The sequence below is a fragment of the Gymnodraco acuticeps genome, unplaced genomic scaffold (assembly GCF_902827175.1).
Source record: "Gymnodraco acuticeps unplaced genomic scaffold, fGymAcu1.1, whole genome shotgun sequence".
In the NCBI taxonomy this organism is placed as follows: domain Eukaryota; kingdom Metazoa; phylum Chordata; class Actinopteri; order Perciformes; family Bathydraconidae; genus Gymnodraco; species Gymnodraco acuticeps.
This window is the reverse complement of record NW_022991779.1, coordinates 627,523-644,180: the sequence shown is the minus strand read 5'-3', so window position 1 is coordinate 644,180 and position 16,658 is coordinate 627,523. Positions and strand designations below refer to the sequence as shown.

General features: G+C 41.8%; 1 protein-coding gene across 2 annotated transcripts in view; it reads right to left on the bottom strand.

Annotated features, from left to right (window-relative positions):
* The window catches only part of LOC117535160 (E3 ubiquitin-protein ligase pellino homolog 1-like), a 38,667-nt gene extending 22,010 nt beyond the window's left edge, over positions 1–16,657 (bottom strand). Inside the window, exons 1-2 of one of the 2 annotated variants that reach the window (XM_034199532.1) lie at positions 16,362–16,657; positions 15,964–16,173 (exon numbers count right to left, since the gene is read on the bottom strand). In XM_034199532.1, the coding sequence (XP_034055423.1) occupies positions 15,964–15,976 (13 nt within the window). In that variant the 5' untranslated portion in view covers positions 15,977–16,173; positions 16,362–16,657. The remainder of the gene's footprint in view (positions 1–15,963; positions 16,174–16,361) is intronic. The other variant, XM_034199534.1, reaches the window with a different exon arrangement.
* Position 16,658: the final 1 nt, after the last annotated feature.

Sequence of the window (16,658 nt, the reverse complement as noted above, 5' to 3'; positions counted from 1 at the left end):
CTACTCCACTACAATTCAGAGATACATCGTGTACTTTAACGCCACTAGATTTATTTAATATCTTTAGATACTTTGCAGATTTTGTTTACTCAAATAAGTCATTTGACTTATGTACAAGATCTAAGTACTTCTGCCACTTCTGTTTATTATTCAATAGTGAAGAAATTGTCTTTCACAATAAAAGTTCTCTAATGCCTCTATTTACTTCGGTAGACACTAATGTTACAAAATATATATATATAATGCTTCTCCTTGTTTTCTCCCTTTTTAACCAACAAGTCAGCAGTAATATTTGTTTTGTTAGTCATTTGTTTTTCAACCTCAAATGTGTATCAAAAAGTTAAGACTGGTTTTAATGCTGCTCTGATATTTTTCACGGCCAAAGAGGAATCTCCGGCAGTGGCTCAGTCAGTAGGGGCTTGGACTGTGAGACACAGGGTCGCTGGTTCAAGTCCCCGACCAGACCTACAATATGGAGTGTGGACTGCTACTTGGGCCGTTTCTCAATGTCGAGTACACATGCTGCAGAGCCACTATTTCAAGTAGTCATAGAGTGGCGCCACTCGATGACGTAATATAGGCTACTTCAAATAGTTGCTCTGCAGCAGGTTTACTCGACATTGAGAAACGGCCTTGGAGAGGTCCCAGTTCACCTCCTGCCCTGCCCTTGAGCAAGGCACCGGATATCCCCCTTCCCCCCCACTCCCATTGCTCCCCGGGCGCTGTACAATAGCTGCCCACTGCTCCTAGTAGCCTACTAGACTCCTGGTTAGGGATGGGTACCGTACCGAGCTATGGTACCGAGCCCCGGTATTAAACGGGCCCCGGGGCTGAATTATTAAAGACCGTGGAAGGCCTACCGTTAAGCTCCGACGTTAACGGTCTTGTTATCGGTACTGGAGACATGTAAAAAATATATAGGCCTATGTATTATTGCTACACAAACATTATATTGCAGTTTTAGTGTTGCCAACTCCGTTTTTAATATGCAAAAAGTGTGCAAAATGCGTCTTTTTAGTATTTTCGATCTTTCCAATCCAGGTGAGAGATCTCTCTCCCCCGCCTGCTTGCGAGGGGGCGGGGCAGTTTACACACACGCAGTTTACACACACGCAGCTGCTACATGCAGCAACACACACACGGAGGAGATGGCGGAGCGAACGCACTCCGAGGTGTGGTTAAACTATACCCGTCTCGATGTGGACAATCCTCGTTACCAAAAGTGCAATAAGAGTTTAGCATGTAAGGGCGCACGAGCAATTTGTCTAAACATTTAGCAAAAGTGCACCACATTCAGACGGAGAAATGCACCGGGTTCGACTTTCTTTCTAGTAGCTCTGTAGCCCCGTCCACGCAGGGCCGTTTCTTCCTATAGGCGGACTATGCGGGGGCATAGGGCCCCCGCGGCCACTAGGGGGCCCCCAAGCTGAAAGTATTATTTTTTTTATTCATCCGAAAAACAAAAAAAAGTTTAATTCATACACACAAAGATGAACAAAATTAGTAGAAGCGGGAGGGCTGAAGCATAGCTTGTGGAAAGTAGTCCTCTCGTGCATCATCCTAATACAGCGGCATTATTGCGTCAAAAACATATAGAAATGAAGGAGTACAAAGAAATAAAGAAAACAGGAGAAAAAATTAAATAAAAGTTAGGGCAGGAAAACAATAAATGCATATATATACGAAAACTAGATATAAGGTCATTTTCTGCACATGTCAATAGCAGTTTCAACTATATTTTTTTGGAAATTAAAATACTATATATAAATATATACATAGGTACACATGTACTTGGCAAATGAATAATAATAATAATATATGCATAATTGCATATAAACATTGTGAACACTTATTTTCAAGTGACTTTTTTTACATTCATATATGTTCACGCTGTGGTTTGGAACTGCTTTTGAATGTTATTAGGCATTTTCTTATGGAAAATGTTGTGCATAATCAGTACTGTTTTAAGCTGTACTATCTCAACACATTTTAATAGATTGAGTTTTTTTAAATATGGGAGTTGTGTGTTCATATTTACCAACACCTCAGACTATTCGTAATACTTTTTTTTGGGATGTTATTATTTTTTGTAGATTTGTTGAGTACGTGTTTCCCCATATTTCGGAGCAGTAGTAAAGGTAAGGGAGAAATAGAAAGTTATAAAGGGTATCTTTTCTTCAAGAATGTTCTTAGTATGATACAAAATACCTATTGTTTTTGACAGCTTAGTCTGTATGTGACGGCTGTTGCCTCTCCGGTCCTGTTAATACCGTTTTGCTATCCTGTCATGTAAATAAGCTGTGTGATTGCTTCAAGGTGACTGGCTACCAACTCCGGGTTCCGCCCTGAAGACACTGATTGGAGCACACCGGGCCCAACGCGCTCCAATCCCCGGGCCATCTCAGCGCACACCTGCGAGAGATGACGCTACAAAGCCTGGGGACAGCTATCACTCGGGAGGCTCTGTTGCTATCAGACGCCTCACTCTTCTTGTTCCTGTGTGGACACATAAAACTAGTAGATTGTATTTGACTCTTCTGAACTGTGTTAGCGTTGTGGGATAGGGGTGTTTAGTTATGTGTTTAGAGCAGTGGTTCCCAAACTTTTTGTGCCCAAGGCACACCAAAGGACAAGTAAAAATCCCAAGGCACACCTATTGTGCAAAATAGCCCTTATAACACGTGTTATCACTCATATCATGTAAAATATCTGTAAATGTGCATAATTATTTACTAATGCCAAATAAAATGTGACAAAGACAACTATATTACTCGTGAAATATTTCAGAAATTAATTTGAAACTTTATCAAATTAAGCTTCATCAAAGCAGCAACACACTCATTTAAACCAGACAGGTCACACAATTAAAAATGAGGCAAAGGAAACTCAGCAGAAATTCAGCACAGAGAACTGTCAATGCAAGGAAGCTGCATTGTCCATGGTCCTGAACTACAAATTATAAATGTAACATTTCAGCAATCAGCATTGAAACATGTGCTATTGTAAATATTTTGCCGACTTACAAATTAGTGAGATACATGTGCCTGTCGGAGCGCGCAGATTTTTTTAATCCTTGGTGGCACTGACGAGAGGGCCACTCGCAAGTCCTGTTCAACAGAGAGCCGTGACCTCCTGTTGTTCTTCATGTAAATCAGAGTAAAGAACGCCAACTCCAGAGATGGGGTCGTTACTAAAAAATTTTAATATATTACATATTACTTTTTTAAAAAGTTATATATTACACTTCTTCGTTACTATCTACATAAAGTAACTCGTTACTTTACTCGCCGAGCACGTACGAACTGCGCATGCGTGAGTGGCAATAACTTTCCTTACCAGCAGGCGGCGGTAGTGTGTTCATTCAAAACAGGCAACAACCGCAAGACAGAGAAGAAGAACAGACAACGTGATATAAACAAACAACAAATAGCGTGTACAGTAGCTTCACCTTAGCATGTGTTCTTTGCAGGTGCTTGTTGAGGTTTGACGTGGTGTTTCCAGCAGTGGATAACAGCTTCTGGCCTGGACACAGTTTGCACCTCACCGTCACATTCCTGTCTATTCTTCGGACGAACTCAAAATAATGGGCAGTTATCGCTGACTCAGCCATGTTTATGCAGCACTGCACGTGGAGATGTGGACGCGCAAGTCGCGCAGATTACGTATAAACCTACAAAGTACTGATATAGTAAATTAAATAATTATTTTTGTGTAGTTGTATATTGCAATAATAACGTATCCCATCACAAAATCCCACGGCACACCCGGACTTGCCTCACGGCACACCGTTTGGGAACCACTGGTTTAGAGTATAGCGTGTGGTGATGTGTGTTTAGAGTAGTGTGTACTGTTTTGTGCTTAGAGTAGTGTTTTCTTTTCCCCCTCTTGTTAGCTGCATTTCCCCATTTCCCGAGCACTATGGGCTACGCAAACTTCAATCAACTTGATAATAAATCATCCACGGACCACCAATGTAACGTTTGACTGTTTAATTAAATCAATTTAAAATTACTCAAACAGGCTACATTGTTTCACATGGGCTATAGCCTATTATGGCTGTAGCCTACACAGAGCCGAACACACGCGATAAGAGCAGCCAGCGGCACCAACCATGAACAATATTAATATTAATAATACAGCTATAGCACAACACAACCCTCTCACTGTCTGGAGAGACGCGACGCCACACACTCAACGGCTCGTCTTCGTGTGTCTCTTCAGCCCCCAAGTTAACGTTAGCTGTCAAGTTAGCACTAGCACTGACGTTAGCTCCCTCCTCTCTCGGTTATGTTGTAGCAGCAGTCACAACGTACGATGTGCTACCACCAGCTACATTCGGTTGGTCTTCTTGATCAGGTTGTTTGGCCGTCTTTTTAAAGAAATTGCCCAAGGTACGTTGTTTTTTTCTTTTCGACATGTCAGCAGCAGCAACAATGCCTGGTAAACAGGCAGTGCTAACTAAACGAGCTTGTGAGTGGGTAGTGGGTGGAGCTGCGGGCAGCGTGCAAGCAGGCGACACTTTTTTCATGAATCATAAACTCTAAATATAATTTTATTTCACTTATTTTACACCTTTGAAAAAAAAAAACATGCCCAAAATGGAATTTATTTGGTCATCGTATCAGTATTTTAGAGAGCTCCCCCCAAATTTCACAAACCATGTTCCCAGGGGAGCTCATGTCACCACTAGGGGAGCTATAGCTCCCCCTGCTCCCCTCCAGTTCGCACCCTGCCCGCAGCCTCCATCTATTAGTGGTGATTGTTAGTGATCACAGCTGCCTGATTAGGCTCACCTTTAGACCCCGGCCACACGAGGACGAAAACGGCTAAACGCATAGGATTAACGCAATCGCAAACAAGCTTCCGTCCACACGCAATAGTTATCCGGATAGTGTCTGCCCACACGAGACCGCTCCGTTTAGCTCCAACCGCTGGAGAAGCTGCAGTACATATGCAGGAGCCTGTACGTGGCGCTGTAACTTCCTCCACAAAAGCAGCGAAGAAGCATGGTTGTCATGGTTGCCCTTCTGTTTATTCTCCGCGGTGGGGGCGAGGGAACCGGGCAGAGTTTTTCGCCAGTCAACGTGTATTAAAGTTTAAATCTTCCGACAAAATTATAAAAGTGCCGGTCAAAGGTCTTCTTTGTTATTTATTGAGCTTTAAAACAAATGAATAACGAATCTATATATTATAATAATAAAATACACGGAGCCTCTCTTTTTCCTCCCTCTCTTCGGACAGCGCGCCAGTGTCTGTTTCATGCAGCAGTTGATCCAGTAATGAGTGACTCGGCCGACAGTAAAAGTAAACATATTGATAACTAGTTTAGGTAGTTTGAGAGGTAATAAATAAAATAGCTAAGGGTGATGATCTGACTTGAAGTGTGTGTTTTACTCCGTTCACCGCCGCATCACAGCGGGAGGAGCTGCAGGTGAGCAGAGCTGCGTGTCTCCGTCCTGTCAGATTAGACTTCACTCGCGTTTATGTCCATATTGAGAGAAAGATAAATAATCTGAATTCAATGTGCAGTTTACTTTGACGCGGGGGTGAGCAGCAGAGGTGGGGAGAGGTGGGGCTATTGCCTCATCATTATCAGAAAATGATCGTATAGGGCGTACACACGGAGCCGTTGGACCCCCCAGAGCGTTGCGTATGCCGTTCTATCCACCTTGGGACCCGTTATCGTTTCCTCAGTCGTTTAGTGCCGTATTCGGTCGTCCTCGTATGGCCGAATGGTCTATATGACACTAAACAGTAACGCAAACGGCCGTTTTCGTCCTCGTGTGGCCGGGGCATTAGAGTCCTCTTCTGGTATTTAGCAGCATACCTGCGCCCTTTTGGCTCCTTTCGTTTGGCGTAGGCTATTTTTTGTTCTGTTTTTATTGTACACCTTTGTTGTTAACCATTAAACCCTTTTATAATTATTACCAAACCCATCTGGTGTGTGTTACCTTCCTCATCCCTAGTGAGTTTGTAACATGTAGCCTACATAATTTATATGGTGCTTCCAATTGAGTTTTTCGTCAACAAGCACCAACCTTTTCTATTTCTGTATTGCAAATCCGTATAATGCAGTCATTTCTACTCTCAGACTTTGTATTGAATAACATGTAATTTGTTTTGGCCACATTAAGGGATAATTTATTAACTGCAAACCAGTTACATAGTATTTTTAATTCTGCATTCACAATTTTAACAAGATCGTCAAGATTATGATGGGAGCAGAGAATTCAAAGTTCAGGTTCAGCCTCAATATATTTGGGGAGAATTAAAATAAGCCGTCTTTATTTACATTACATTACATTGCATTTAGCTGACGCTTTTGTCCAAAGCGACTTACAATAAGTACATTCGACCAGGAAGACACAACCTTGAAGAAAACAGAATCATATAAGTACATCAGGTTTCATAGAGCCAAACATTTCAAGTGCTACTCAACTGGCTTTAGGTAAGCCAGTCCTTTATTAGTATAAAAGTGCTTCGTTAATAGTTCTAACGCTCAAAGTGGAGTCGAAAGAGATGAGTTTTCAGTTTGCGCCGGAAGATGTGCAAGCTATCTGCCGTCCTGATGTCAATGGGGAGCTCATTCCACCATCTTGGAGCCAGGACAGCAAACCCACGTGTTTTTGCCGATGGGAACTTGGGTCCCCCTCGCAGCGAGGGCGCAGCGAGTCGTTTGGCTGATGCAGAGCGTAGTGCACGCGCTGGGGTGTACGGTTTAACCATGTCCTGGATGTAGGAAGGGCCAGATCCATTCGCAGCATGGTAAGCAAGTACCAGTGTCTTGAAGTGGATTCTAGCAGTTACCGGAAGCCAGTGAAGGGAGCGGAGGAGCGGAGTGGTGTGGGAAAATTTAGGAAGGTTGAAGACCAGACGAGCCGCTGCATTCTGGATGAGCTGCAGAGGTCGGATGGCACATGCAGGTAGACCAGCCAGGAGGGAGTTGCAGTAGTCTAGGCGTGAGATGACGAGAGCCTGGACCAGAACCTGAGTCGCTTTCTGTGTCAGCTGGGGACGTATCTTCCTGATGTTGTAAAGCGTGTATCTGCAGCAACGGGTTGTAGCAGCGATGTTTGCAGTGAAGGACAGGTTGTTATCTAGGGTCACACCCAGATTCCTTGCAGTCTGAGTCGGGGAAACAACTGAGGTGCCGATGTTGATTGTTAGGTCAAGAGTGGGACAATCTTTTCCCGGGAGGTAGAGCAGCTCAGTCTTGTCAAGGTTGAGCTTGAGGTGGTGAGCAGACATCCACTGAGAGATGTCAGCTACACAAGCAGAGATGCGTGCAACGACCTGGGTCTCTGGGAAAGGACAGAATTAATTGGGTGTCATCAGCGTAGCAGTGGTAAGAAAAACCATGCGGGCTAATGACTGATCCGAGTGAGTTTGTGTACAGGGAGAAGAGGAGGGGACCAAGAACAGAGCCCTGAGGGACCCCTGTAGTTAATTGACAAGGGTCGGACTCAGACCCTCTCCAAGTCACCCTGTAGGTACAGTCTTTCAGGTATGAGGTGAGGAGGGAAAGAGCAGAGCCTGAAACTCCATGTTTTTGGAGAGTGCGAAGGAGGATCTGATGATTCACCGTGTCGAATGCAGCAGACAGGTCCAACAGGATGATGACAGAGGAGAGGGATGCAGTTTTGGCAGTGTGCAGTTCCTCCGTGACAGCAATGAGAGCAGTTTCTGTGGAGTGATCTGCCTTGAAACCAGACTGGTGCGGATCCAGAAGGTTGTTCTGATTGAGATAACAGGAGAGTTGTTTAAAGACAGCGCGTTCAAGTGATTTAGACAGGAACGGGAGGAGAGAGACAGGCCTGTAGTTTATAACATCAGACGGGTTGAGAGTGGGTTTCTTTAGGAGAGGGTTTACTCTTGCCTCCTTGAGACTGTTTGAAAAGTGACCAGAAGTTAGAGAAGTGTTGATGAAATGGGTGAGAAACGGTAGAATATCAGGAGCGATAGTCTGAAGGAGGTTTGAGGGGATAGGGTCCAGAGGACAGGTGGTAGGGCGGGCAGAAGTAATGAGGGTAAGAACCTCACTTGGAGAGAGAGGGGAAAAGGAGGTAAGTGTGTTGGTGGAAGGAGGGTCTGGTGACCCAGCGGTGAGTATAGGTGAGTCAGAAAAAGAAGAGCGAATATCATCAACCTTTTTTTCAAAGTGGGTAACAAAGTCGCTTGACAGAAGTGAGGAGGGGGGAGGGGCTTTTGGAGGGTCCAAGAGGGTGGAGAAGATGGAAAATAGTTTTTTAGGATTGGAATAGGAAGATTGGATCTTATCTTGAAAGAAAGTGCTTTTTGCCTGAGAGATTGAAGCAGAGAAAGAGGAGAGGAGAGCCTGATAGGTTAGGAGGTCGTGGCGGTGTTTGGATTTCCACCATTTCCGCTCTGCTGCCCTAAGGACGGTTCTATTAGCACGCAGCGCATCATTTAGCCAGGGAGCAGGAGGGGACTGACGAGCCTGCCGAGATGTGAGAGGACAGAGAGAGTCCAGAGAGGATGAGAGAGTAGAGATGAGAGTTTCTGCAGCAGAGTTTGGTGGCAGGAGTTGGAACGAGTCAGAGGAAGGGAGGGCAGAGAGCACCGACGAGGCAAAGGTAGAGGGGGAGAGGGAGCGAAGGTTACGGCGGACAAGTGCAGGATAAGACGAGATTAGTTTGTTATGTTTGGAAAGGGGTAGAGAGAATGAAATGAAGAAGTGATCGGATGTGTGGAGCGGGTTTACAGAGAGGTTAGAAGTAGGGCAGTTCCTTGAGAATATGAGATCAAGGACATTGCCAGCTTTATGAGTCGACGGGGACGGAGACAGTGAGAAAGCAAAGGCGGTTAACAGAGATGTTAGTTCGTCTATCTTCCCCGTCTGGAGGTTGAAGTCTCCGAGAAGTACAGCGGGAGGGCCAGTTTCAGGGATGTGTGAGAGGAGATTATCTAATTCCTCCAAGAAGTCCCCCAAGGCGCCTGGTGGACGGTAGAGAACAACAATGGTTAACTGTATGGGTTACTGTGACGGCATGGAATTCAAAGGTGGAAGGAGTGAAATTAGGTAGTTTGAAGAGGGAAAAGCTCCATTTGGGAGAGAGCAGGAGACCAGTGCCACCTCCTCTGCCAGTGGGTCTGGGTGTATGGGAGAAGGAATATGCAGTGGAGAGAGCTGCTGGGGTGGATGTGTTGGATGGAGTAATCCAGGTCTCAGTGAGAGCAAGGAAATCCAGAGACTGCAGGGAGGCGTAGCCAGAGATGAAGTCAGCCTTAGGAACAGCTGACTGGCAATTCCACAGGCCACCAGAAACTAGATGTTGGATCTCAGTGGAGCACGTGGGATAGACGAGAGCAGGCCGGTTATATCGATTAGGAGATACACGGGGCCAGTGATAATTGCGAGAAGACACATGAACAGGAATGGAGAAAATACACATGATTATAGCATGAGGGGCTTGAAGACTAAAGAAAAGAGAAATAAGACACCAGCTCAATCAGAGTAGGATTTGCCTCCTCTTTGCCTCCCTCTTTGCCTCCCGCAGGACTCCAATGTCTTTGTCAGTCTTACTCCCGCAGGACTCCAAATTCTTTGTCAGTCTTCGGTTGTCTGACGCTGAAGCTGACGCTCCAGGAAAGAGCTACCCAGAATGGACGCCTGATTGCTCAGTTCTCACAGCTGTAGGGCCACGCCCCTCTAATTAGTTAACTATCTACAGCTGATGGGCGACAATAGACTGGCCCTGCCTATATTAATGCAGGCTTGAGTGCTGAGATCTGTGAAGCAGGTTTCGCCTGAGCAGATCTGAGATTTAAAATCTCTCAAACGCGATTTAGCCGTTTAAGCTACAATAACAATTATACAGAGTCGAATAAATGAAACAGAGAAGTCTAATTAAACAAGAATATAACTTACAGTGGTTGCTGCGTCAATAGGTAATGTCGTCACCGGGTCCAGATGCACACTGAGTTCATCAGATTTTAAATGCGGTATTTAAATGCTTTTTAAGGTAAAAAATTACTGAGTCACGCGGTTGTACTTCACGCTATCAATAGACTGGCCCTGCCTATATTAATGCAGGCTTGAGTGCTGAGACCTGTGAAGCAGGTTTTGCCTGAGCAGATCTGAGATTTAAAATCTCTCAAACGCGATTTAGCCGTTTAAGCTACAATAACAATTATACAGAGTCGAATAAATGAAACAGAGAAGTCTAATTAAACAAGAATATAACTTACAGTGGTTGCTGCGTCAATAGGTAATGTCGTCACTGGGTCCAGATGCACACTGAGTTCATCAGATTTTAAATGCGGTATTTAAATGCTTTTTAAGGTAAAAAATGACTGAGTCACGCAGTTGTACTTCACGCTATCAATAGACTGGCCATGCCTATATTAATGCAGGCTTGAGAGCTGAGACCTGTGAAGCAGGTTTCGCCTGAGCAGATCTGAGATTTAAAATCTCTCAAACGCGATTTAGCCGTTTAAGCTACAATAACAATTATACAGAGTCGAATAAATGAAACAGAGAAGTCTAATTAAACAAGAATATAACTTACAGTGGTTGCTGCGTCAATAGGTAATGTCGTCACTGGGTCCAGATGCACACTGAGTTCTTCAGATTTTAAATGCGGTATTTAAATGCTTTTTAAGGTAAAAAATGACTGAGTCACGCGGTTGTACTTCACGCTATCAATAGACTGGCCCTGCCTATATTAATGCAGGCTTGAGTGCTGAGACCTGTGAAGCAGGTTTCGCCTGAGCAGATCTGAGATTTAAAATCTCTCAAACGCGATTTAGCCGTTTAAGCTACAATAACAATTATACAGAGTCGAATAAATGAAACAGAGAAGTCTAATTAAACAAGAATATAACTTACAGTGGTTGCTGCGTCAATAGGTAATGTCGTCACCGGGTCCAGATGCACACTGAGTTCATCAGATTTTAAATGCGGTATTTAAATGCTTTTTAAGGTAAAAAATGACTGAGTCACGCGGTTGTACTTCACGCTATCAATAGACTGGCCCTGCCTATATTAATGCAGGCTTGAGTGCTGAGACCTGTGAAGCAGGTTTCGCCTGAGCAGATCTGAGATTTAAAATCTCTCAAACGCGATTTAGCCGTTTAAGCTACAATAACAATTATACAGAGTCGAATAAATGAAACAGAGAAGTCTAATTAAACAAGAATATAACTTACAGTGGTTGCTGCGTCAATAGGTAATGTCGTCACCCGGGTCCAGATGCACACTGAGTTCTTCAGATTTTAAATGCGGTATTTAAATGCTTTTTAAGGTAAAAAATGACTGAGTCACGCGGTTGTACTTCACGCTATCAATAGACTGGCCCTGCCTATATTAATGCAGGCTTGAGTGCTGAGACCTGTGAAGCAGGTTTCGCCTGAGTAGATCTGAGATTTAAAATCTCTCAAACGCGATTTAGCCGTTTAAGCTACAATAACAATTATACAGAGTCGAATAAATGAAACAGAGAAGTCTAATTAAACAAGAATATAACTTACAGTGGTTGCTGCGTCAATAGGTAATGTCGTCACCGGGTCCAGATGCACACTGAGTTCATCAGATTTTAAATGCGGTATTTAAATGCTTTTTAAGGTAAAAAATTACTGAGTCACGCGGTTGTACTTCACGCTATCAATAGACTGGCCCTGCCTATATTAATGCAGGCTTGAGTGCTGAGACCTGTGAAGCAGGTTTCGCCTGAGCAGATCTGAGATTTAAAATCTCTCAAACGCGATTTAGCCGTTTAAGCTACAATAACAATTATACAGAGTCGAATAAATGAAACAGAGAAGTCTAATTAAACAAGAATATAACTTACAGTGGTTGCTGCGTCAATAATGTCGTCACCGGGTCCAGATGCACACTGAGTTCATCAGATTTTAAATGCGGTATTTAAATGATTTTTAAGGTAAAAAATGACTGAGTCACGCGGTTGTACTTCACGCTATCAATAGACTGGCCCTGCCTATATTAATGCAGGCTTGAGTGCTGAGACCTGTGAAGCAGGTTTCGCCTGAGCAGATCTGAGATTTAAAATCTCTCAAACGCGATTTAGCCGTTTAAGCTACAATAACAATTATACAGAGTCGAATAAATGAAACAGAGAAGTCTAATTAAACAAGAATATAACTTACAGTGGTTGCTGCGTCAATAGGTAATGTCGTCACCGGGTCCAGATGCACACTGTAGACAGCCAAGCCCCCTCCTGTGTTCGCAGTGGCGTTTTTAAATGTACAAAAGTGGTGGGGCACAAAAAACGTAGATGTCTATATATAAGCTTCTGCAGTGAGGTTCATGGCTGGTGAGGCACTGGCACTGACTCTTCAGGTTTACAAATATTATATTTTGACCTAAATCAAAATATAATATTATTTTCAAAAGATTTTTTTGTCTGATGCTTCGATTAATTTTAAACAGACAGTTCAACAAAAGGATACCCAAAAAATGTAATTTTATCATTTAAATATTGAATTGTTCTCTCTTAGTAAGATCCCATTTTCAATACAATTGCGGTCTTACCTTGACTTGAAGATGAAGTCCATTTGCCTATCCTTCTGGACAAAAATCTCTATTACTTTTTTGTAAAAGTCCTCCTTATCTTCTTGTAGTTTCAAAAGTCTATCATAAATCTAATCGATAGATTTAAGATTAGAAAATTATAACAGTAGGGTAGACATGTGGATATTATCCGGCTGAACAAAACGTGCATTTATCTAACAGGTACGTTTCCCACAGATCTTATTTTGAGCTATTTTCTAAAATCCTATGGAGAAATCTCATTGCTTTTCTGTGGAGGGAAGCCATGCGCAGCTTACTTCCTGGTTTTAGGATGCGTCTCTCTCCTCCTCTTCACACACCACACTTTTTGCGGCACACGTACTTAGCCAATCAGCTCTGAATTATGTGAGATGACGTATGGTGGGGATGGCAGCTCTATGGCCCTATGGTCATTATTTTTTTGCCACACACATTAAATAGGACAATACTCTGAGCATGTGCAGTGTAGTTTTTACAGTCACCATTGACTTAGACAATGAGAGGGAGGGGCATGATCGGGTTTTGTCCCACATGGCTCTAAACAGCTCAATAGGCACACACTGTAGACACTCATTAGAAGAACACAGACTAAAACAGCAATGTACAGACGAATCAGATGATTAAACATGATCTTAAAATATATTTTATATATTTTGTAATTTATTTTTTGCATTTTGTTGTAATCATTATTTGTAATACTTTCTGCTCACACTAGGTGGGGCTGTGCCCCACCTGTCCCTAGTCGCCACTGTGTGTTCGGTGAAGCATTATATGCTTACAAATCCAATGTAGGATATAAACACGACTAAACTGCAATGATAGCAAAGCTGTGGCTTGAGTTTTTGGGGTAAAGGGTTAGGGTTGACAGCCCAACGATCGTCTGAGGAAGATGACAAATGTAAATTAAACATTGTTGAGAAAATGCTGCATCTCTTGCATTTATTGACAAAGAGGAGCCTTATTGTTTACCTTTTTAATATCATTTTTTGTAATTTTCAATTGCTTGGTTTTCGTGAAATTAGCCTGTTTTCCTATTAAAGTGTAACAGATTGATGCATCTCCACAGATCCTCTTAAAGGCTTCTGAATCCCCCCCATTATAGTTAAAAAACTGTCAAAACTAGGGCCCCCAAACAGCATCTTACATAGGGCCCCCAAAAAGCTAGAAACGGCCCTGCGTCCACGAGTAACGTTTCCACGTCAGGTATGTTATGTATGCTAGCAGCAACACACCGAGTTAACTACATTATACAAACATGGGTTAATGATTAGAGGTAACTGAGTTATTTATTTAGTTAAAGTTTCAGCTATTCTGTTTACAGTTCTGTCATCACATTATTTAATATGATTTGTTAAAACACTGTTGTTTCTTTTGATGTGAAATATTATGTATTTAATTTAAATAAAAATTGATTTAGTTTTGTTCACAATTTGTTTAGTTAGTTTACCTTGTTTTTTCTCTCCAAAATAACCGATAAGAATATACCGTTAAAAGACCGGACCGATAAGCGGTATCGATAAAAGTAGTATACCGTTAAAACCTTAACGATACGATACCCATCCCTACTCCTGGTACTAGGGTTAAATGCAGATAACAAATGTCACTGTGTGTGCTGTGTGCTCTGCATGTGAGACCATTAAAGAGGGTCTCATCCCTCCCAATTCAATCAATTCAATCTTTAGTAAAAATACATTTTTTCTTGATTATTTCCAAAATTAGTAAAAGCAAATATTGAAATGGCTTTGTAAATGTCGCTTGACTATAGTTTCATTTTACAACAGCAGATAATGTTCTGATCTCGTAAATCCATGTCTGCTCAAGATGCTTGTTGTTGTCAAAATGAAATAAATCAATGATCAAGAATACTGCTGCAATCCATTAACTTCCCATAAGCTTTGCTGCTGTCATAATAATTAGGGTCTATTCCGAAATAAACTGAGCTTGTATGATAATGTAGGTTACATTATCATATTATAGAAAATAGGAGTCGGGGACCCTATCGAAGTGTTCTTACTGCTTTTAAATCCAGGCTGAAGAAATTGATATATTACAATTGTGCACAAGGTTTAGGTGTCCGGGACCCTAAGAAGTGTTATAAAAAATACATAGGAGTCGGGGACCCTATCGAAGTGTTAAAAATAGGAGTCGGGGACCCTATCGAAGTGTTAAAAATAGGAGTCGGGGACCCTATCGAAGTGTTAAAAATAGGAGTCGGGGACCCTATCGAAGTGTTAAAAATAGGAGTCGGGGACCCTATTGGAAAGGAGAAAAAATAAGAATAGGGCAAGAAATTAGTGTTAAGAGCAAAGGATCTTAAACTGCACTGTAACTTTTATTCATGTATTTTTTCTTTTAATGTTTATTTTATTATCTTTGTTTTTAAATGCCATTTTCTGAATGTCTTTCATTTTTGTAGAGCACTTTGAATTGCCTTGTGTTGAAAGGTGCTATATAAATAAACTTGCCTTGTGTACTTTGTCATAGCTTACACACATACCTACAGTTTGCAGTTCAATTATTAAAGTCTTAGCTCCTGCAAAATGAGTCACACCCTTAAAGCTGACACTTTCTTAGAGTACTTGAAGGATAGTTTAAAAATACTGCAATACTAACTTTCCACTAAAAAGTAACAAATAAATAAAGGGTACATTGTATTGTTTTCATTCCTCATCATCTTCTTCATACACACTAACAGCTCTTGATGGGTAGATCTCGTGTTAATGTGATGTACCCCTCAGATATCCTGGATTTATAGAGGTTTCAGTGAAGCTTGCAGTGTGACAGGCCATCAAGTGTTAGTCGTGAAATCACTGTAAAGTTGGCTACATGTATTTTTTTAGTGAGTTAAGGCCTTAAAACAACTTACTTATTTGATTAAATGATTTAAATAATGTCTAAAAAGTAGTTTATAGTGAATATTTTGTCGAAAAACCCCACTGTATTCAATTATTTTAATCCCTTGAGTGAGATTAATTAATTTGGGCATTGAGGTTAATTAAATATACGGTTTGAACAAGTCTCAGAGGGAACTTAAACATATATCATTTAATATAATAATAAAAAAAATTATAATAATAAAATAATGATTATAATACAAACATAATATAATACTATTCATAATAATAATAATATTCAGGTTAATAACTTTAATAAAAACAATTATCCTGTAGTAATAATAATAATGACATAAGCTCTAAACATGGGTGTGTAATATGATTAATAATAATGTAAACAAATTGTACATTGTTCTCACATTTGTACATGTCCTTAAACAACCCAAAAACCGACATGTATGTACTGTTGCTCCATTAACCACCATCGGAGGACCCGTGTTGACAGCACACATGGATCATGACCATAGACTGTATATATAGATAATGACATGGATGTGTAATAAGAACACTCCCCCCCAAAAACCAAGCAAGCAGTATTACCGGTGTTCCGCATTAACTGGTTCCCCGATCAACTGGTTGACAGATGTGGAGGCGTGGCCTTCGACTGAAATACACATTTCGATCGCTTCTTCTGTCGTTTACATCAATCTTTTGGTATATTTGGCTGGATAGGAACACGTTGATGCACATTCAGTACCAGTGTGTGAGGTTGTGGTTACGATGGCGATATCCGGACGCGAACAGCGAGGACTACAAAAAGAAAAACGAGTTGACTGGGGATGTCTGTTCAAAACATTGCGAGCTCCAATAAATCATTTAAACCAGCTATTGTTGCCAGACTTATTTCTGAATATCGTTCTTAATGTGATACCAAGTCCATCTGAGACCTGTGTACACCTTCAGACAGCCTCCCAGTGAAGCACACGTTGTTTACTCACAGTTTGAAAGCAGCGTGGAGAAGTCTTCAGCTGTGTTAAGTTGTGATCCTCTCGAACAAATCCTTAAAACCAGCTATTGTTGCCCAACTTATCACTGAATATCATTCCTAATGTGATACCAAGTCCATCTGAGACATGTGTACACCTTCAGACAGCCTCCCAGTGAAGCGTACGTTGTTAACTCAGAGCTTGAAAGCAGCGTGGAGAAGTTTTCAGCTGTGTTAAACTGTGATCCTCTCAGGTAAACTGTGATTCGCTCAGGGTCAACTGGGATCCACCCATGGGAAAATGGGATCC